Below are 22,089 nucleotides of genomic sequence, written 5' to 3' on the forward strand. Positions count from 1 at the left end.
TTGTCAGTAACCTCCTTGTTGCTAAATCCATGTGTACACTTCTCACTAGTTTGTTTACATGGTAAAGTAATACTTGGCATTCTTATCATACCCTCCTTTACATACTTCTCCCACTTTCTAGCACATTCTTCTGGTTTTGGTTTCCCTCCTGTCTTTCTGTATACCTTCTGAGTGTTCTTTTCCTTTCTTTTTTAAATATCTATGTTCTTCAAGGGTTAGTCTTCTCTTACTCTTTATCTTCTCCATTAGCCTTCTGTTCCACTTTACATTCTTTTATGAATTGATGATTTGCACATCTCTGTAGCCTAGATTTCACTTCCGAGAGATGGCTGTTTGCCCGCTGGACAAATTTAATTGGGTATGGAGAAGGCAATGGCACCCCACTCCAGTACTCTTGCCTGGAAAATCCCATGGATGGAGGAGCCTTGGAAGGCTGCAGTCTATGGGGTCACTGAAGGTCGGACATGACTGAGTGACTTCACTTTCACTTTTCACTTTCATGCATTGGAGAAGGAAATGGCAGCCCACTCCAGTGTTCTTGCCTAGAGAATCCCAGGGACGGGGGAGCCTGGTGGGCTGCTGTATATGGGGTCGCACAGAGTCGGACACAACTGAAGTGACTTAGCAGTAGCAGTAGCAGTAGCAGTATGCAATAGATATCTCAAACGTCTCTAAAACTGAGCTCATCTTTTTCTCTCATTAACAGAAATGTGTTTCTTTTCAAATTACTTTAAATGTATCATCATATACCCTGTTTTCAAGCTAGAAACCCAGGGGTCACCTGTTAACTCCTTTCTCCCTGCCTCATCTCCCACTCCATTATAATTGCTAAGCCATATTGATTCGGCCATCAAAATCTTCCTTGCATTGGTCCTCTTCTCTTACACACCTAGTGTTTTGATTATTAAAAGTCTTTCTATACAAATAATAGTTTATAATAATCATAATATAATCAAAAACTATATAAATTATATTAATGTGTTTACAGAATAAAATTTAGAGGATAGATATCAGTAGTTTTAAAGGCGACTTTGAAAAAAAAAAAAAGGCGACTTTGAAGAGGTTAAAGAGGTTGACATAAGAAAGAAATGACTTGCCTTTGTTTTCTACCTGTTATAGGGTGAGATAGCTACTCCCGTAAAGAAAGCAGCTGAATACAGTGAGAATTGATCCACAGGCAGTAACTTCATTATCTTCATGCTGATAATTTTATTTCTGTAGGAGTATGCCTTCTCAACCATTTGGTATCATTATTACTGAGATATAAATACTCAATATCATCTTACATCAATCACAGCTAGACAAAGTTGTTTGTAAACTTCGTAGACTTTATTTAGTAAATGGTCTTTAAAAATGATTTTTAAGAAATAGTTGATATATTTTCCCCAGACTAATTTTAATATGTTTTAAATTGTTTTAGAAACTTGTGTTCAAAGTCATTAGCTTATCACTAGATCCTTAGGAAAAGCTCATTTTAGGAAGAATTCATCCTAATAAAAAAATGAGTATAAAACATCTCTTTGAATATATTTTTAATTTATCTTAAAGTTACTTTATTATTACTCTCCTGATAGAAAATGTAACATACTGTATTTTACCAAAAAATTGGTTAGAGTTTTTACTTAAATATTTTAGTAATTTCTCTTCTAATCTCCACTTTAAGATAAATTGTTTTTTGTAATGTTAGGTATTGTTTTCACCTCTGTTGCTTATGTATTTTTTTGAGCTCCTATTCTTTAATATTACAAATTACATCAGTGCATCTTAGAAAAAGGTAGATGTAAAATGTTTCATTTTAATGAGTCAGTTCACTGGACATACCTCTTTATGAGTATCAGTTATTTTGCAAAGTTCTTAAATATATTTCTAGTATAAAAAATGTTGTAAAATATTGCTGAAAATATATAAGGTAAAGAGCAAAAATCACATTCCTACCCCATAATCAACAACTGCTTTCACACAAGCATTTTTTAATATAGTAAAGATATTAATTATATACTTCATATTTCTTTCAGATTTTTTTCCCAGCTTGTCATTTACTATTTATTCTCAGTATACGTAGGATTCACTTGTGCGTGAATAAAATTGGTTGAACATATTCCTTTTTATTTCCACATTCCAAATTAGTAAAAATCTCTATTTTTAAAGCTTGTTCTTTTTTCTTTTATTTTATTTGACTCTTTAATCTTATTCATCTATTTTTAATCTACTGGATAGTATCTTGGTTTATGGTGTAAGGCTGACTTTTTCATCTGAGGGGAATTAAGCTCTAATGCTCTAAGGCATCTGTTGTTTACTATGAATTAATTCTTGTGTGTGTCTGGAATGGTACTGGGTATGTACCATCCTTGGGAGAATTGAGAAAATAGTCACTGAAATCATTTTTCTGTGTTTTGTGTTTAAGATGATGAATCCTAGTTTAGGAAGTCTGTTAAAGCTTTAAATAAACTTTTTTCCACATTGTTAGCAAATTGTCCCATCAATTGAATAATCTTTTACCACTCAATTATTGCAAAGGTTAAATGATAAAAATGTTTAGCATTAGCACTTGGCATATAGTGAACAAAATTGATGTTAGCTATAGTTAATTTTTGTCATTAAATTTTTTGATTTGGGTATATTTGAGGATTTTCTTTATGAGTGGTGCTTATTGAACCATATAGATACTTAATGTGGTTTAATATCTTGGGATTAATTTTCTACTCTCTTGACTACTACAGCAACTCTTGCTTTTATTTTTCAGGTAATTTTTTTTTAACTTGTTTGTTCTTCCAGATGGTTTTTAGAATTGTTCTGTCAAATTCCAAGAATCCCAGTGGGTATTTAATAAAGTCTATAAATTCAGAAAAAATGGTTAGTTTTCTCATTAAGGAGATAGTATGTCTTTCTACTTATTCACATTTTCTCTTGTGTTGTTTTATAGAGTTTAATAGTGCTTCTTGTATGTGTTTAACTGAATCACTTTACTGTACAGCAGAAATAAGCACAACATTGTAAATCAACTATACTTCAATTTAAAAAACAATGTGTCTTTACATAGGGCAAAATTGTGTTATTTCTAGATAATTTTACTTTTTGTCGCTATTATAAGTGATGTCATTTCCATCCAGTAACTTTTTCCTACCTCTTTACCTTTTTGGTGTCAAATAAATTGAGTAACCTTAAAGGATGCAAGCCTGCAGAAAGAGTGGATATTCCAAGGTTTTTTCCTTCCCCTCCCCATCACTTCAGCTACTTAATGCATGCTAAACATACTATGCCTGTGGCAGCTAAATCATTTTGTGTGTGGTTGACAGTGCCTCTTTCCTTTCATAAAACCAACTTTTCTGATACTTGTTTCTATTGCTAAGCTTCATGGAATGATTTATATATTACAGTTTTGTTTTTATATGTTAAAAAGTTAGTCTTCACTTGTTTTGCAGAAGATTAATTGTAAAAGCCAGTATGGCCACAGGAGGAGGTCCTTTTGAAGAAGGTGTGAATGAGCAGGATTTACCAAACTGGAGCAATGAGAGTGTTGATGACCGACTTAACAATATGGTAAGATATCTTATTATTGATGGTGTGTTGTTGGCTACTGATGTTAAAATGCAACTTTCCCCTGACTTAGCCAAGTCATCCTCACTGAAACTGTGTAGACACAGTTTTTCTTGCTGGCCGATATATTAAATGACCCTGGGCTATTTGGTGTATTAGTTGAAGACATTTTTGTTTGCAGGTAACATATCAACTTGAGTTAGCTTAAACTGAAAAGGAAGGAGGTTTATTATAAGAGTATAAAGATGTTTTATGGAAAATAAGTTAAAGGAATATAGCTAGGTTTTAGGAAGGGACTAGAAAAAGCAATCAAAAGTTGTCAAGAATTACTTTTTCACTTCACTAACTCTGCTTCTGAATGCCTCTACTAAACCCAACTTTATTTTCATAGACCAGTTTTCTCTATCGTCTTGTCCACATGATATCCTGTGGCTGCCCCTTCATTCTACAGTTTTCAGTTATGGCTGCTGTTATAGACTGACTAGTTATCTGTTAGTTTCAATTTGAAATTTTAAAGTATGATTATCCTAACTTGTATTAGATATGCATCTCTTTTCCAGTCACCTGTGGCCAAGATTGGGTGGGGTAAGTAGAATAGGAGGTTGGCAGGAACATTCACATGTGAATTGTGCTGGAGGGACAGTGTATAGAGAAGGAAATTTTATTACAAGAGAGAAAAATATCCCAAAAGGTGTTAGTAAAGTAAAACTAAAACATTCTTCTAATATGGATAAGGTGGGAATTTATAGAACTTTTGAATGTGTTATGTAAGTATAGCTAAGTAAATAAACATATTTTCTGGTAAAACATTCAGTTCAGTTCAGTCGCTCAGTCTTGTCAGACTTTTTGCGACCCGATGGGCTGCAGCACACCGGGCCTCCCTGTCCATCACCAACTCCCGGAGTTTACTCAAACTCATGTCCATTGAGTCAGTGATGCCATCCAACCATCTCATCCTCAGTCGTCCCCTTCTCCTCCTGCCCTCAATCTTTCCCAGCATCAGGGTCTTTTCAGATGAGTCAGTTCTTCCCATCAGGTGGCCAAAGTATTGGAGTTTCAGCTTTAGCATCATTCCTTCCAAAGAACACCCAGGGCTGATCTCCTTTAGAATGGACTGGTTGGATCTCCTTGCAGTCCAAGGGACTCTCAAGAGTCTTCTCCAACACCACAGTTCAAAAGCATCAATTCTTTGGTGCTTAGCTTTCTTTATAGTCCAACTCTCACATCCATACATGACCACTGGAAAAACCATAGCCTTGACTAGACGGACCTTTGTTGGCAAAGTAATGTCTCTGCTTTTGAATATGCTATCTAGGTTGGTCATAACTTTTCTTCCAAGGAGCAAGCATCTTTCAATTTCAGGGTTGGCAGTCACCATCTGCAATGATTTTGGAGCCCCCCAAAATAAAGTTTGTCACCATTTGCACTGTTTCCCCAACTATTTGTCATGAAGGATGGGACCAGATGCCATGATCTTAGTTTTCTGAATGTTGAGCTTTAAACCAACTTTTTCACTCTCCTCTTTCACTTTCATCAAGAGGCTCTTTAGTTTTTCTTCTCTTTCTGCCATATTCTTTTTTATCATTTCATATCAGACCTTATCATGTAGTACATTGTTGTTCCCTATAGAAAATAATAATAGATAACATCGGTTGCTTACTACATGCTAGGCACTGTGCTGGATGTTTTATATATGTTATTTTAAATTGTGTTTTAAAGGTGACGCTATTTTAGAGATTAGGAAACAGATTTATGAAGGTGAAATAAATTGCCTAGGGTCACACAGTGGAGCATTTCTTCATATAACAGTAATTGCTTTAGAACACAGGTTGATTCCTGATCTATCTATACATGTTGACTTTAAAGGAGACCAGTGAAGATATCTATAATTTTATTTCACTAATCAGTTTATAAATAATAAGGAACCATTTTAAAAAATGGTTTGAAAATACTTAGACTGATGCTAGGGTTAGAGGTTGGGTATTTATTAATGATTTGTGATAGGGAAATAGTTATTTTCTGAATAATTACAATAATTTCAGCACAGTTTACAATTTAGGCTATGTGTAATAGAGGGAAAATGGGCTAATGCAGGTAAGTAATTGTCTCTAAGACTGTGTATTTATGTGAAAAATGTTTTGTCATTTCTAACTTTAAGACCCCAAATTTTACAGCATACCAAAATATTTTCCTGATTTGATAGAGGCCATATTAACATTTGCCTTTACTTTTTTAAAGGATTGGGGCAGCCAGCAGAAGAAGGCAAATAGGTCATCAGAAAAAAATAAGAGAAAATTTGGTGTAGAAAGTGATAAAAGGGTAACTAATGATATTTCTCCGGAGTCATCGCCAGGAGTTGGAAGACGAAGAACAAAGACTTCACTGACGTTTCCACATAGTAGATACATGACTCAGATGTCTGTTCCCGAGCAGGCAGAACTAGAAAAACTCAAACAGCGCATAAACTTCAGTGATTTAGATCAGGTTTGTAAATTACTTTACAAATCAAGTTATGACTATGGAAAGTATTTGCCATAGATAAATCATTTGTCTTAATGAAATTGAACTGTTTATTTCTTTTTCTTAGTTTCTGTGCATATGGAAAGAATGTTAATCAGTGCTGATGGTACTGTGTTCTTTGGAAGGCAACAAAGTCCTTATTTCTAAACTTGCTGAGGACAGGTTTTACAGAACTTTATTATTACAGTGTTTGGCTGACTTAAATGATTTCATTTTGAAACTAAAATTTGCATGCTACTAACTGGGTAAGATAGCTATTAAGCAAAAGAGAAGATCCAGTTTAGAATATTTATCATTGGCTAAGTGTGGAATGTGCTGTTATCTCAAGTTTAGAGTAAAACTGTTATTTGTATTTATAATCACCGAAGTCAAGTTTTGAACTAAAAGCAAGTAGAAATGAAAATGAACTTTTCACATTTTATTGTCTGATCTGTATTTGATAAAGTTTCTCTAAATATGCATAAAGATAGATTCTAGTCTGGTATGATGACAGTGATGATCATATATCATTTAGTCACCTTTGTATCAATTATTGAACAGTTACTATATGCCGGGCACTAAGTTGAATAATTTATCAGACAGTGCTTCACGTTGACACATCCTTACGTTAATGTTTGTGTTAATTAACATTGATTCATTAGGTCCAAAGCCTATGTTGTATTCTGTGATCAGGTATGACTAGCAATCTGAGTTATAAATATGGTTCATAATAGTTTTGTGGGTCTGAAGCTGCTCTGAATCTTATGACAGATCTTTTATATATATCTCCTGAATCAATATCTGATGATGAAGCTGACTAAGAACATTGGATTTTTTTTTTAAATTTTGAAAGATTAATGTTTGTGGGATTTGGTTTTTCTTTCATATATAGAGAAGCATTGGAAGTGATTCTCAAGGTAGAGCAACAGCTGCTAACAACAAACGTCAGCTTAGTGAGAACCGAAAGCCCTTCAACTTTTTGCCTATGCAGATTAATACTAACAAGAGCAAAGATGCCACTATAAGTCCTCAAAAGAGAGAAATGATTGGATCAGCACAGTGTAAAGAGTTGTTTGCTTCTGCTTTAAGTAATGACCTTTTGCAAAACTGTCAAGTCTCTGAAGAAGATGGAAGAGGAGAGCCTGCAATGGAGAGCAGCCAGGTGATATATTTCTTTTACTCTTTGCTTTCATAAACCTCAAAGTAGAAGCATGAAGATTTTAAAAAATACTTATACACATAGAAATTTCTGTTAGGTAGAATTAAAGTACTTCCCAGGTTTCCCATGTGGCACTAGTGGTGAAGAATCCACCTGCCAGTGCAGGAGTCATAAAAGACAAGGGTTTGATCCCTGGGTCAGATAGATGGCCTAGAAGAGGGCATGGCAACCCACTCCAGTGTTCTTGCCTGTAGAATACCCTGGACAAGAGGAGCCTGGCGGGCTACAGTCCATAGGGTCGCAAAGAGTTGGACACAACTGAAGTGACTTACCTTGCACTCAAAGTACTTCCTTAACTTTTTGCTCATTAATCCTGTCAGGTTTATTCAAAACTGTATAAATTTATTTTTACAAAAATGATTGTAGAAGTGGCATAGTCAGGTAAATTAAGACTTTCTGTTCACCTGTGAAATGCTGTATTGTTAATTTTTAGTAAAGAGAAGTAGGAGTAATGTGATGAATAGATTGTTGTAGAAGTTTCTTTAAATGGTTATATAATTCATTTGAAAAGATAATTCTGTTTTTAAAGTATTTTAACTTTTAAAATTTATAAAGAAATATATAAACACTAGAAGAATTTATATAAACAATAGTTTAATATGCTGTTTTATAAAGTTAAGTTTTCAAGTAATGTAAATTAAAACTAATTTTGAAATTAATGGAAATTGGAGTTGTTAGTATTTCCTATTAAGTTTTGATTCAATTGTAAACTTGGTTCAGATCTTTTGCATGTATGAATTCATGCGATAAACCTAGAAGTATCTTTGGTTATTTGAAATTAAAATCTATAAAGTTGTTGCTATTCAATAAATTATGCTCATTTTCACATCCTATTTATTTTCTTGTCCTCCCCCCACACCCCTAATATTTCCCCTGCAGATTGTAAGCAGGCTTGTTCAGATTCGTGAGTATATTACTAAAGCTAGTTCCATGAGGGAAGACCTTGTAGAGAAAAATGAAAGATCTGCTAATGTTGAGCGCCTCACTCATCTAATAGATCACCTTAAAGAACAAGAAAAGTCATATATGAAATTTCTCCAGAAAATTCTTGTAAGTTTTGAACCTTTTACATAACTTACTGAGTGATTTTTGTAGTACATCAGTGTGTACCTATGGTGATGACATTCTGATTGCCACCCCAGAGGAGTTAATATATTTAAAAATCGTGCCATCCCTTGTAACATTTTATTGCCCTTTTTAATAGTTGTATGATTTATACCACTAAAATATTTCAGGCTAGAGAAAATGAGGAGGAGGATGTTCGGACTATAGATTCAGCTGTGGGATCTGGTTCTGTAGCTGAGAGCACATCGCTAAACATAGATGTGCGGTCTGAGGCTTCAGATGCCACGGTAAGCGGCTTTTTAGTAATTAAAGTGCTGGAAATGAAGATAAAAACTTTCCCCTTATTTTTCACAATAGTACTTTTGTAGGCATTCCTTAATGAAAAATTTATCTCAGGGAAGAAACCCTCAGATTGTTAATGCTGTATATATTCTTTTTGAACATGGAAATTTAAAAGTTTTATTAATATGAAAAGTAGTTTTAATGGTTGATTAATAATTTCTGGTCTTCAGCTTGCAAAAACCTGGGTTTCCTCATCTGTATTATTAAGCACAGCTTTGCTCATTTTAAGAGGCATTGGGAGAGTTAAAATTCTTTGTAGATGTACTAGTTACGAGGACAGTGTCATTGCTTGGCATATTGTCTTTTGGAAAAGCCTCCCAAGTTTCTCTGCCATTGAGGACCCATTTGAAGGCTGTTAGGATTTTCATTTGTCAGACTAGCCTAGAACTGAAGCCAAAGCAGATGGCTGATAAACTGAGCTGAAAATGGGACAGGTTAGCATTTACTTTGGGATTTATTTAGTGAGAAAAGTATATAAATTTTAACTCTGCAAAATGAGATGTATCAAAATACTGTCTTTTGGGAAAATCAGAAATTTTCAGAACTTCGAGGCAAGATTTGTAAAACACACTTCGTTAAAGTTAGTATGAAACTAGTATACTTGTAAACATTTTAATTTTAGCAACTGCTCCTATAACCATGCATTAGTAAACTTGAAACCCTGTTGTCAGTAATGCCTTTCTTGTGGAAGGACAGACCATGTGTATTGTTGATTTCTGAGGTATGTTTCCAATTTCTAGTCAGCATTAATCTGAGGGTTTGTTTCCTTTCAGCATCGCCCTGCATAGTTTCTTATCTGCCTCCTTTCTCATCCTGCCCTTCCTGATTCGAAGAGGAAACTTGAATTTTTTTTCCTCCATTATTTTCACCAGGAGGTGCTCAGAGGGCTTGATCCAAACGGTTGTTGAAAAATGCAGTCTACTGTGGGGAAATTGTTTTTCTGTTTACAGTGGTGTGGGGAATGATTTCTTTCTCACATTTCATTCCAGCAGAAATGGAAGGGTGGGGGCATGTGTGTAAAGGAATTGTGTTTGAGAGGGGTGGGAAATGGTATAATTGATTATAATAATTTATCTGTATATCTAGTGTATACAGTGTTCACCACGATGAGATTTTCTTTCATAGCATAAAATCAGGACATTTTGGAAATCAGTAACGTATAATAAATGTTAAAATATGCTTCAGTGATTGTTATATAGCTTGGAAATTGCCTAAGATATGATACTTATTTAGAATAAGCCAATAGTCTAGTCTATGGGAATTTAAAAGTCTAAAATTTTATTGCCACTTGGGGAGAGGGTGGATTAATTTTCTAAATCATGGATTGGTAAATTTTCATATTTATTTACAAGGCTGGCTTGTATGTTAAACAGGAGTTTGTATTAAGAAATTAATATGCTACACTATTTAATAAAGGAGGCATCTTTTAGTCTGAGAATTCGGCCGTGCATTGAGGACAAGCTAGGGAATTCAGCTTCACAGGAACAGGTTTCAGACACTGACGTTACTACAAGTCCAAAGGGGAAAGGTGGCAGACCTTCTCAGCATGGCAGGGAGCTGAGGCCTAATAGGAAATGTAGCCGGAAACGTGGATTTCCCTCAAAGGTATACTTTACAATATTAACTTGGGAACCCTCTAAATGAGCACATCTTTTGTTCATATTTCCTCTTCCTTATTTGCTTTTCTGTTATTGCTGTAACTTTTAAATTTGTATGTTATTAACATGGTTAGTTGTACAGTAATTTGCATTAGTAAAAATCCTTTAGTGTTTTTCTTCTTTTCTGCTTTCTTATTCTTTTCTTCATGGACTATGTGTGGCAGCTGTTTTTAATTTGCATTAACAAAAGACTTGAAATTTAATCCATTTTCCTTTTTTTTTTTTTTTGCTATTGAGAGCTCAAAATATAACACATTCTTAAACCCTGATCATTAGTTGCCTTTTGTTTCTGATATTTGTGTCGGTGGATTAAAATGGTCCTTTTAAATCTTGTCTTAATTCCTTAGTCACTTATTAAAGAGAAAAAATGGAGCAAGCTGTTAGCTTTCCTTTTTTTAAGGATGAAATATTTTTATAGTGTTTTTGGTTTATATTTTTCCTTCCCATTGGAAATCCCTTCCCTTCCTTTTATTTTAGAAAAATTTTTTATTAGTCAGTTGACTTATTTCCTAGTGTTTTTGCTCCTTTTTTTTCTCCAGTGTTTGCTCTAAATGTTCTTTCTTTAGAAATTTTCCATGACTTGCATCAAGACATTCAGGAAGGGTTTGAAGACAACTATTTGTGTAGCTCCACTTAAAACAGTTTGAATAAAAAATAGCATTTGTGAAAGTGCTCCCGTCCATTTGACAAGAGTACAGTACTATTTTAATAATTGATTATAAATAAGACCAATTTTATATGTTTTATTACTAGCTTATTGCCTAGGCCTAGTCTTTATCTTTGGAGAAAGCAATGGCAACCCACTCCAGTACTCTTGCCTTGGAAAATCCCATGGACGGAGGAGCCTGGTAGGCTGCAGTCCATGGGGTCGCTGAGAGTTGGACACGACTCAGTGACTTCACTTTGACTTTTCACTTTCATGCATTGGAGAAGGAAATGGCAACCCACTCCAGTATTCTTGCCTGGAGAATCCTAGGGACCGGGGAGCCTGGTGGGCTGCTGTCTATGGGGTTGCACAGAGTCGGACACGACTGAAGCAACTTAGCAGCAGTAGCAGCAGTCTTTATCTTGGAGAAGGAAGTGGCAACCCACTCCAGTATTCTTGCCTGGAGAATCCTGTGGACAGAGGAACCTGGTGGACTGCTGTCCATGGGGTCACACAGAGTTGGACATGACTGAAGCGATTTAGCATGCATGCATGCATTGGAGAAGGAAATGGCAACCCATTCCAGTTTTCTTGCCTGGAGAATCCCAGGAACGGAGGAGCCTGGTTGGCTGCCTTCTGTGGGGTCGCACAGAGTCAAACACGACTAAAATGACTTAGCAGCAAAAGTGACCCCAAAAAATTAAAATGACTGAACTTAACCTCTAGTTATTTTGGTGTCCTACCCCAGCTCCCACAAGGTTTTTAAGATATGGTTTCAAACCAGCTGAGCTTCCCTGGTAGCTCGTAAAGAATGTGCCTGCCAGTGCAGGCAACAGAGGTTTGATCCCTGTATCGGGAAGATCCTCTGGAGAAGGAAATGGTAACCCACTCCAGCATTCTTGCCTGGAGAATGCCATAGACAGAGGAGCCTGGCTGGCTACAGTCCAAGGAGTCGCAAAAGAGTTGGACGTGACTTAGCCACTAAACAGCAACAACATAGTGATCTTACTATAAAATGTTAAGTAAAAGGTGTCCCAATTCAACAGAAGAGTAAAGTAGCTGATTATTTTTAAAACTACTAGCCCTGGAGAAGAAAAGGTGAGTGGGGGAAAATAGATATCCTTTAGAACTTAGTGTTCCTTTCTTCTGAAGTCTTTGAATAGCAACAAGCAGAACTTGAGTTGACAATTACAGTAGCATAGTATCTGCTAGCTTTTTTCCGTAAGGCATTATGTTTGCTTTTAAAAGCTATTGTTCTGTTTTTAGGTTTCTTTGAATAATGACCTTATAAATGAATATGATTTTCTCTTGAACTTCTGTTTTGGAGTTTATTTTAATTTGCTTCTTCTGAATCTTTTGATTCTTAGGGCCTTCCTAGGATAGTTCTGTCAGTACTCTGTTCATAAAGTGATTTCAGTGTCTTAAAAAAACCCCTAATTCCCACTGACTGTCTTTATCCTTTCTCTGCTATGCAGAATCTCTTGTCCTCCCCACCTGCCTTCATTCCCTCCTTAACATGTTTGAAAATCTAGTATTCTGTTACAAGATTAGGGAAAAAAGTTGGCATCTTAACCGAGGTTCCAAGCTTAAAGCAACCTTGTGAATTGCAGCTTAATAGGAAATAATTGATATTCTTGAGTTGCCTATAAGGGCAGAGTCTATTTCTTGAAATATTTTATAGACATGATATCATTGCATAATTTCTTAAAAAAGCCTTCCCAGAATGCTTTCATTGTTTTCCCACACATCCTCCCCCCATACTTAAATCTTACTTCTTAGAGAATTCATAAGCTTTTCAAAATGCCATCTACCCATTTTTTGCCATTAATATTATTTTTTTATCATTTCTGATTATTTCATGTGGGCTAGATTTGTCTCCCAAGCCAGATTATGCTTCTTCAGAGATAGTTCTAAGTAAATAAGACATAATCTAAGGATGTAATTTGTGTAAGAAACCATGATATTAAATTGTTTAGTAAATTCTTTAATCTAATTTTGAGAGATGAGAAAATTATGAGTTGGTTGGAGATACTGCATTCTTGGTGGAGAAGGCAGTGTCACCCCACTCCAGTACTCTTGCCTGGAAAATCCCATGGACGGAGGAGCCTGGTGGGCTGCAGTCCATGGGGTCGTTAAGAGTCGGACACGACTGAGCGACTTCACTTTCACTTTTCACTTTCATGCATTGGAGAAGGAAATGGCAGCCCACTCCAGTGTTCTTGCATGGAGAATCCCAGGGATGGTGGAGCCTCGTGGGCTGCCGTTTATGCGGTCTCACAGAGTCGGACATGACTGAAGCGACTTAGCAGTAGCAGCAGCAGCAGCAGCACATTCTTGATGGTTTTTTCCCTAGGTGAATTATTGTCTTAATATGTGTAATGTTTCTTTTCTAAGTTATTTACCGTTGATGCTTTATTGGAGTATTTGATTGATGTCAATCTGGAGATAGTTCTCTGAATCTTTCCAATTGAAATCTGTACCTAATTGGATCTGGTTTATATTTTACCAGTGCCTTTGATGAAATTGCTTCCCTTGTGGCTCAGCTGGTAAAGAATCTGCACGCAATGCGGGAGACCTGGGTTTGAGACCTGGGTTTGATCCCTGGGTTGGGAAGATCCCCTGGAGAAGGCAAAGGCTACCCACTCCAGTATTCTGGCCTGGAGAATTCCATGGACTGTATAGACCTTGGGGTTGCAAAGAGTCGGACATGACTGAGCAACTTTCACTTTTTGATGAAATTAATTTGGATCAAATCTGAGATGACTCGCTATAGCAGATTCATAGTTTTCTCTCACCTTTCAAGTTATTTTATGAGATGTAAACAATCTTAAATTGAGCCAGAACTAAGAAGATGACTTTTTATAGGAATGAGTGTAATGTTAACAGAGTAACTCCACTTGTGTTGGATGGGAGAGAACTGAGTAAATTGTTGTTGATTTGAAAATGGGTTCAGTTTATTGGGAATTTCTCCAGGAAATAGTAGCTTAACCAAGATGTGTTATTTCTCTTCCATGTTCATGATAGATAGAGCACTGACCTGGCTTCTCTGTTACGTTCATCAAAAATTCTGACTGCAGTCTTCTACGTATTATTTGATCTTCATTTCTTTGAGTTCTTAATTCTGAGCCATGTACTTACTTTTATTGCTTGCCAAGTTACACGGTTACTCATTCTTACTCACATTACTGATGAGTTCTGCTTGGGGAGGTAAAGAGAAGAAGTTTTTGCAAAGTATTGGTAAGGACTGTCACCCAGAAGGAAACTTTTCTAGAGCCATTTATCTTCTCCTTAATTTCTCCTGGAATTACATGTACATAGGGAATACAGATCAGTGCATTTTTATTTTCAAAAGAAATCATTGAACTTCTTTATTTTCCTTGTTAACTTCAGTCAGGGCCAAGGGAGGTCATTCATTTAAAGTCTATAAATAACCCCAACAAAAATTTGATAGCAATGCAAATTTAAAATTGACTATTTCTAAGCTGATAGAAATACTTTATGTAAATATTAGGTAAAATCATTAGACTTTTAAGATATAAAAATTTTAAAAGGCAAATCAGTGATGAAAAATACCATTATGGTATAATTTCATGCATAATTTGACTTCAAATTTTATTTCCAAGTTTCACTTAAATTTGTGTCTTTGATTACTTGAACATAATGTTTCTGGTTGAGTTACATTTGAATAGGTTGAAGATTAATATTTAAAACTTTATAGTTCTTTATAATTGACACCTATTCAGTCTGTTCCTCTTTTAGGCAAAATGCTATCTTTAGGGGGAATTTCAAAGTAATTTGTGTTCTTAGACTTATCTAAAGGAGCATCTTTTAAAAGAAAAAAACATTTTTCTTTATTGTTTGCTTGTATGAAGTGATACAAGTAAATTAAAGCCTTTTACATCAGATAATCAAATAAAAATGCATTTTAAAAATCAAATAAAAATTAAAAAGATTTTCATCTGTTGGTTTTGTTGGGTTTAAATATCCTTTCTAGGAATGAGGCAGAACATTTTTTTGGTCTGGGCTTCTTTTTATGGTCTGGGCTTTTTCAGGGCTACTTTTGGGGCATTAACCTGCTATAATATGCTTCTCCTTTTCTATAAGACCTGTATCTCTCATTCCTGTGTGTGTGTACGTGCACGTGTGCATGTGTCTGTGTTTCTCTGTGTAGCTCCTTTTGCCTTCTTGACCCTTTTATCTTTGTTTTTGTAAGCCTCTTCCTTTATTTTCCTTTTGTTAATTCTTCATGCTAAGTCTGTGCTTATGGTCTTTTACCTTGAAATTACTTAATTACCTAATACTTAACATGACAGGCTGTCTCTGTGTCGTCATTTTCTTTTTCTGTCCCTTCAAGTCTGTATCTAGGGTTGTATTTTTGATACAAATTTATTATTTATGTTTGTATTTTACCATTGATAGTTGACACATGAGCATAGATTTTAATAGATATAAGTGTTATTGGTCTTATTTTTCAGGCCAGAGATCCTCAGCAGGAGCCTATGGAAGAGATAGAAAATTTGAAGAAACAACATGATTTATTAAAAAGGATGTTACAGCAGCAGGAGCAGCTGAGAGCTCTGCAGGGACGACAAGCTGCTCTCCTTGCCCTGCAGCATAAAGCCGAGCAAGCTATAGCTGTGATGGATGATTCCGGTATGCTGTACTGTCTTAGGATGTTGTTCTTATAAGTAACGCCCAGTAAGCAATGATACGATTGCAAGGTGGATGCTGGTGGTTATTTAATCAGATTTAGGGTTGTTGCCTAGTTTAAAAACCTACATGTAAGGCTTACTCTGTCCTGTGCTTTTCTCTGGTTATGCAGAAAAGGTTGCGGAGACAACTCCTGGTCATCGTACTGTACCAGGTAGACAGCCGGCTCGTTCACCTTTGCATCAGAGAGTACCTATAAGAGGTAAAGGGACAGGCTGTCATTCTGTTTTTGTACCTCAGATTGATAGGGCTCTTGTTGCTTTTATTTTTGCCTTTTGTACTTATTCAGCTAGGATTGCTATACTTTGCTTGCCTGCCAAGGAAGGGTTAAAACTTTTAAGTGAGGCAGCTTCACTATTGTATCAGTAAGGTACCCAGTTGTATGCACTAGTTTCTTTGAACTAAATTTATATCCTATCCAGTCTCCCTGAGACTCAGAAACATTCTTTCATTTCTTCTTTCTTCCCTCAGAGCTGTGTATCACTTAGATGGAAATAGTATTGAGTTCTTTGGTATTGAATCTAACCTTAACAATTCTTCTCATTACCTTCAAACCTAAGTGATTAATTTCTCAGTAAGTCCAAAACAAATTGTTACTTTTTAGAACTCAGTAAAACTAGGGTCTAATTTGTAGTAGTGTGTCATCCCAATCTAATAATAATTTATCTCCTGTAGGCTCTCCATTTTAGGTTCTTACTGTGGTTGCCCTGTTGTTATTCAGTTTATCATACTGTCTACACTGAGCCCATTGGCTCAACCTTCTGATCACTGTTATTTGTAATTTAATTTTCCATTTTCATAGGAAATTTTTATGACTTGTAAGTTAACTTACTCTTTTGTAGTAATTATATATAGTATAGCATATACTGTATATATATAGTTGTATATATATGGTATAGTATATAATTGTAATTATGCAAATCTTCATCCCTATTTTTCCCTTGTAGTAAGCAGGTAATTCCTTTTTTTATTGTGCTATTATGAATCTGGGACCAAGAGGAGAATGGAGAGGAATTTAAATTTGAATTTATTTTAGTTCAAAAAGAATATTAGGTTAATGATTGAAGACAGTTTTCCTCTTGTACTTCCGAGATTTTGTAGGAGAATACTGATGAAAAAACAAACTTAGAGTATTTAATCTTCTGGTCTGTAAGAGAGGCAACATGATTTTCATGGGAAGGAGTTTCCCTTTCATCAGTTAACTAGCTTGTGTGTTATCCTAGAGTTTAATTTATTTTTTTCAAATAGTTTGGACTAGATACGTGGGATATTATCCTGCCCTGAAATTCTAATTTCTCATTGAAAAAGCTAATATTTTCTTTCAAAACAGAAATAGTTTATAGTGTCCCTTAGAGCTGGAAAGATAAGCATGGTTGAGTGAGTAGTAGAGCAGTAACTTATCAAAATTGTCATCAGAATACTGCCTTGGGAATACAGCCTGATGAAGATAAAACTGTGGTCTTTTAGTATTGCTTGTATCACAAGCAAGTGCTTCAGTAAGTTACCTGTTCTGTTGTAGAACTGGCCTGAAATAAAGTTTCATGGAACATAGCCATGTTCATCTGTTTATGTATTATATATAGTTGCTTTTGCCCTGCAAAGGCAGAATTGGGTAGTTGAGACAAGTAATGTATTTCCGCAAAGCCTAACATATTTACTGTCTGAATCTTTAAGAAAAGTTTGCTGACCCCTGTATAGAGCGTTGATGTTGTTGGGTGAGGTGGGGATTGAGGCTGGTGAGAATCAGCTGGGCTTTTTCACACTCACCACTTTCCCTGCCACTTTTCCAGCCCAGTTTGGTAGATCTGCTTGCACCTCGACTGTGTTGAGTCCCTATTATTTTTCCCCTTTTAAAAAAAAATTTATTTTTAATTCAAGGATAAATGCTTTACAGCATTGGTTTGATTTCTGCCATACATCAACATGAATTAGCTTTAGGTGTACGTATGTCCCCTCCTTTGAGAACCTCCCTCCCACCTTTTACTACCCCTCTAGCTTGTTACAGAGCCCCAGCTGGAGTTCCCTGAGGCAGACGACACATTTCCGTTGGCTGGCTGGCTGACATATGGTGGTGTATGCGCTTCCATGGTACTTGCTGCGTTCATCTCACCCTCTCCTTCCTTCCCCTCCCCTCCCGCCCTTGTGCATAGGTCTGTTCTCTGTGTCTGCATCTCCACTGTTGCTCTGCAAATAGGTTCATCAGTACCATCTTTCTAGATTCCATGTATATGTGTTAATATATGATATTTGTTTTTCTCTTTCTGACTTACTTCACTCCGTATAATAGGCTCTAGGTTCATCCACCTCATTGGAACTGTGTTGAGTCCTTTGCTTAATTGAGATGTAGCAGTTTCCCTCTTGAGTGCTGGGACAGAAGAAGTTGAACCACAATACTAGAGTTTTATGAGTTTTCCTTTATTTCAGTTTAGATGGAAACATAAAATGATTGGTTTTCAGATAAATCTAAGAGTTAACTAGTTTCAACTTACATTAAGTGACTTTTTTAAATCCCCACCCCTACCCTTCAATTTAGGCTTCCTTGGTTGCTTAGATGGTGAGGAATCTGCCTGCAATGCAGGAGACGTGGATTTGATCCCTGGGTCAGGAAGCCCTTGGAGAAGGAAGTGTCAGCCCACTCTAGTATTCTTGCTTGAGAAATCCCATGAACAGAGGAGCCTGGCATGGTACAGTCCATGGAGTCACAAAGAGTCAGACATGACTGAGTGACTGAGCATGCCCCTTCCAATTTATTTTTAGCTTCTCAGAAGTAAAAGTGTTGTTTTCATTTATTTGCTTTAATGAATGGTTGTTAACTTACTTTCTAATTGTAACAGAAACTACAGGTAGCCTATCTGGAGTCAGTATCACCTCTGAACTAAACGAAGAATTGAATGATCTAATTCAGCATTTTCATAATCAGCTTCGTGATTCTCAGGTATCTGTGATTCTGTATGCCGTGATTCTTATGGCAGCACTTCATTATTTTGGTGTACTGGATTTAAAATCACATTAATGAAAGCAGTGCTTCTCAGACTTTACCAAGCATAATGATGTCACACAGCATGATTGTTAGAAATTGTAGATTTCTCATCAGTGGGAACCTCCACTTCCAAAATTGTTTTGATTCACACATTTGAGATGGGCATCCTGCCATGCAGTTCCACTGCTGGACATCTTGGGACTATACTTTGGGAAACACTAAATTAGAGGAAATACCTCCTTTAAACGTAGTGATGAGTAAAACTTCCCCTTCGTATGCTTCTAGATGACACATTTTTATTTCACCTTAAAGATTGTATAGTCACAACTGTTAGGTTATTGTGAGTCTGTGTTTTTGCAGTGTTTTACTAACAAGAAAGTCCTAAAGTTTAATTTCAGAGTTAATAAGTTTGATGACCTTTGTAAATAATGATATAAATGAAAAATTTCAATCTGTGGACTTCGAATAATAAAGGGTGAATTAATCTCTCTCCACTGGAAATGAGTATGGTTGACAATGCATTATCTCCTGTCTGCTGACCGAGTTAAAATGACCCAACTACTTTGGAGAGTTTCAACTACTTTGGAGAGTTATTTAGCAGTATCTAGTACATTTTCTTTAAGAGAAGGCAATGGCAACCCACTCTAGTACTCTTGCCTGGAAAATCCCATGGATGGAGGAGCCTGGCAGGCTGCAGTCCATGGGGTCGCTAAGAGTCGGATACGACTGAGCGACTTCACTTTCACTTTTCACTTTCATGCATTGGAGAAGGACATGGCAACCCATTCCAGTGTTCTTGCCTAGAGAATCCTAGGGACCGGGGGAGCCTGGTGGGCTGCCGTCTGTGGGGTCACACAGAGTTGGACACAACTGAAGCGACTTAGCAGCAGCAGCAGCAGCAGTACATTTTCTTTAGTGACCCTGCAGTGGCCCACCGTGGAAAAACTCAGATATTCAAAAGGAGATACATACAAGAATGTTCATGGCAGCATTGTATTAATAGCAAAGCAGAAACAATCTAAATGTCCATGAACAGGAAAATGGGTTAATAAATTAAGATATATACACAGAGCAAAATCCCATAGCCAGTTATAGTAAATGAACCAAAGCTAGTGAATGAAAATGAAAGTTTAAGAAGGATACCATGTAGCTTATCTTTTAAAATGTGTAATGAGTGTATATTTTTTATGGATACATACATAGGTATTGCAAAATAAAAACATGTATGAGAATGGTAGATGTCAAATTCCAGATTGTGGTTATCTCTTGAGAGAGTAATTGGTTGAGGTTTTATACATATAAAGCTTTAGCTTTAATATTATATCCATAATATTTCTCTAAAAGAATTGATGCGAATGTGGCAAAATATTGAGTTAGCCAAAAAGTTTGTTGGGGTTTTTCCCATAACGTCTTAATATTAAACTTTGAAATTGGACTAAAGTCAGTGGTGGTTATTCATATATGATTCCCTAATCCTTTGTGGATTTATGTTTCATAAGTGTTTCATTAATTTTTTTTAATAGGAAAGAAGTGTTAGGAAAAACCAATAGGTTAAGAAGTTCATGATGGTGATTCTAAAAAGATGGCAAGAGAGAGGATGAGATATTTGAAGGTTTATTCTGTATAAAATGTGGCATTTCTAGCACTTAATTTAGATCCAGGTAATAACATCTAGTAGATCCCCACTGTGTAGTTATTTGTGTCTATAAAACAGTATATATAACAGTATATGTAGTGGCGCATCAGAAAACTGTATGTAATTGAGAAAAAGGAAAGACATATGCTTACCCAGCAGTACAACCTACAGATGTTTATCTCTTTTTATGAAGAATCTTTAAAATGAAAATGCAACCTTGAATTGCCTTTATTTTTCTTTTTTTTTTTTTTATTAAGCCTCCAGCTGTTCCAGACAATAGAAGACAAGCAGAAAGTCTTTCATTAACTAGGGAGATTTCTCAGAGCAGAAATCCATCAGTTTCAGAGCATTTACCTGATGAGAAAGTCCAACTTTTTAGCAAGATGAGAGTGTTACAAGAAAAGAAACAAAAAATGGACAAACTTCTTGGAGAACTTCATACACTTCGAGATCAGCATTTGAACAATTCATCATGTAAGTAAATTTGGCTCAGCAGTCTTAAGTATAGGATACATAAGTATATATGTCAACGTGTAGTAATTACTTTGTAAATATTTTCTGAATGAATGAATGCATAGTTACTCAAGAAAATTAAGATTTTTGTGGTGAAATAGCACTTGCATGAGAAACATTTTTGAGTAATAAAGCAATGTAATGTAGAGCCAAATAGATGGTAGATATGTTCTCTAAAATTCAGAAAAAAAGATGAATTTGGGCTTAAAAATTGGTAGCATTTTAGAAGGGGAAAAGGATCAAAGCACTTAGATACTTGGACACAGTAATGCTGCACTTTTTAGCATATCCAAAATTTTTCCTTAAAAACTGAACCAGATTAGTACATTTATTTTAAAATTATAAAACAGATTTAGGAAGTATTTATATGAAAAAAAACCAAGATATGAAAAAATAACTTAGTGCAGAAAGTTCCAAACACTTCATTTTTTGAAATATAGCAATAGTCAATCATCTCAGGCAGGAGTAGAAAAGGCATACAGTTAGCCTAGTTATACTAGTTAAATAATTATACAACCATTTGTTAGTATCCATGGGGACTGGTACCAGTACTCCCACACATACCCTCTACAGATAACAAAATGTGAGGGTGCTTAAGTCCTTTATCTAAAATGGCATAGAATTTACATATAATCTAAGCACCTCGTCCAGTCCATTTGAAATCATCTCTGGGTTACTTAAAACACATAATACAATGTCAATGCTGTGTAAACAGTTAACTAGCATGCTGCAGATCCATGTGTTTTTTTTTTTCCTGAATATTTTCTGTCTGCTTTTTGTTAACTCTGCAGATCTCTTAGATATGGAGGGCTGATTGTACTAGTTATTTATATTGATTTACGACTGGTTAGTTATATAAGAAACCAATGGTCATCTCAGTTATACTATAGAAACTGTTTTTTCCGACCTCATGTTTTACTTGCCTTTGTCTAATTGAGATCTAGTTACTTGTCCTCATTTAACCTCATCCTCCAAATCTGGTCGCTGCCTCTTCCTCAAACAGTTGATAAGTAGGAGCTATAGCGTTGGAAATTGGAAATTGGAATTGGCAGGATCAACCCCACTGGTCATTATTCTCTTAACATTTCAGCTGCTGTCTTATTAAAGGAAAGACGAGGGATAGAAAACATCTCTGGATCCCTGTTCCTTGTTCTCCAACCTAATTCTCTGCCACCCTCGAAGAAGTGTACTATTTCTGCCCTGAAACATACTCCTTTCTTTCCCCCGACTTCAGCTACTCCTCCCCCTCCTCCAGAGTATAATCTAATCCCAGTGCTTATTCTT

The 22,089-nt window shown here is 35.8% G+C and overlaps 1 protein-coding gene across 8 annotated transcripts in view; it reads left to right on the forward strand.

Moving 5' to 3' along the window:
* The window catches only part of PCM1 (pericentriolar material 1), a 90,258-nt gene that overhangs the window by 6,877 nt on the left and 61,292 nt on the right, over window positions 1-22,089 (forward strand). For 5 of the 8 annotated variants that reach the window (XM_018041941.1, XM_018041943.1, XM_018041942.1 and 2 more), the window contains exons 3-12: window positions 3,423-3,540; window positions 5,776-6,021; window positions 6,929-7,198; window positions 8,135-8,305; window positions 8,491-8,607; window positions 10,079-10,267; window positions 15,442-15,619; window positions 15,789-15,878; window positions 18,511-18,611; window positions 20,550-20,766. In XM_018041941.1, the coding sequence (XP_017897430.1) occupies window positions 3,445-3,540; window positions 5,776-6,021; window positions 6,929-7,198; window positions 8,135-8,305; window positions 8,491-8,607; window positions 10,079-10,267; window positions 15,442-15,619; window positions 15,789-15,878; window positions 18,511-18,611; window positions 20,550-20,766 (1,675 nt within the window). In that variant the 5' untranslated portion in view covers window positions 3,423-3,444. The remainder of the gene's footprint in view (window positions 1-3,422; window positions 3,541-5,775; window positions 6,022-6,928; window positions 7,199-8,134; window positions 8,306-8,490; window positions 8,608-10,078; window positions 10,268-15,441; window positions 15,620-15,788; window positions 15,879-18,510; window positions 18,612-20,549; window positions 20,767-22,089) is intronic. The other 3 variants (XM_018041947.1, XM_018041948.1, XM_018041946.1) reach the window with 2 other exon arrangements.

Source organism: Capra hircus, chromosome 27, assembly GCF_001704415.2.
Source record: "Capra hircus breed San Clemente chromosome 27, ASM170441v1, whole genome shotgun sequence".
NCBI classification, from domain to species: domain Eukaryota; kingdom Metazoa; phylum Chordata; class Mammalia; order Artiodactyla; family Bovidae; genus Capra; species Capra hircus.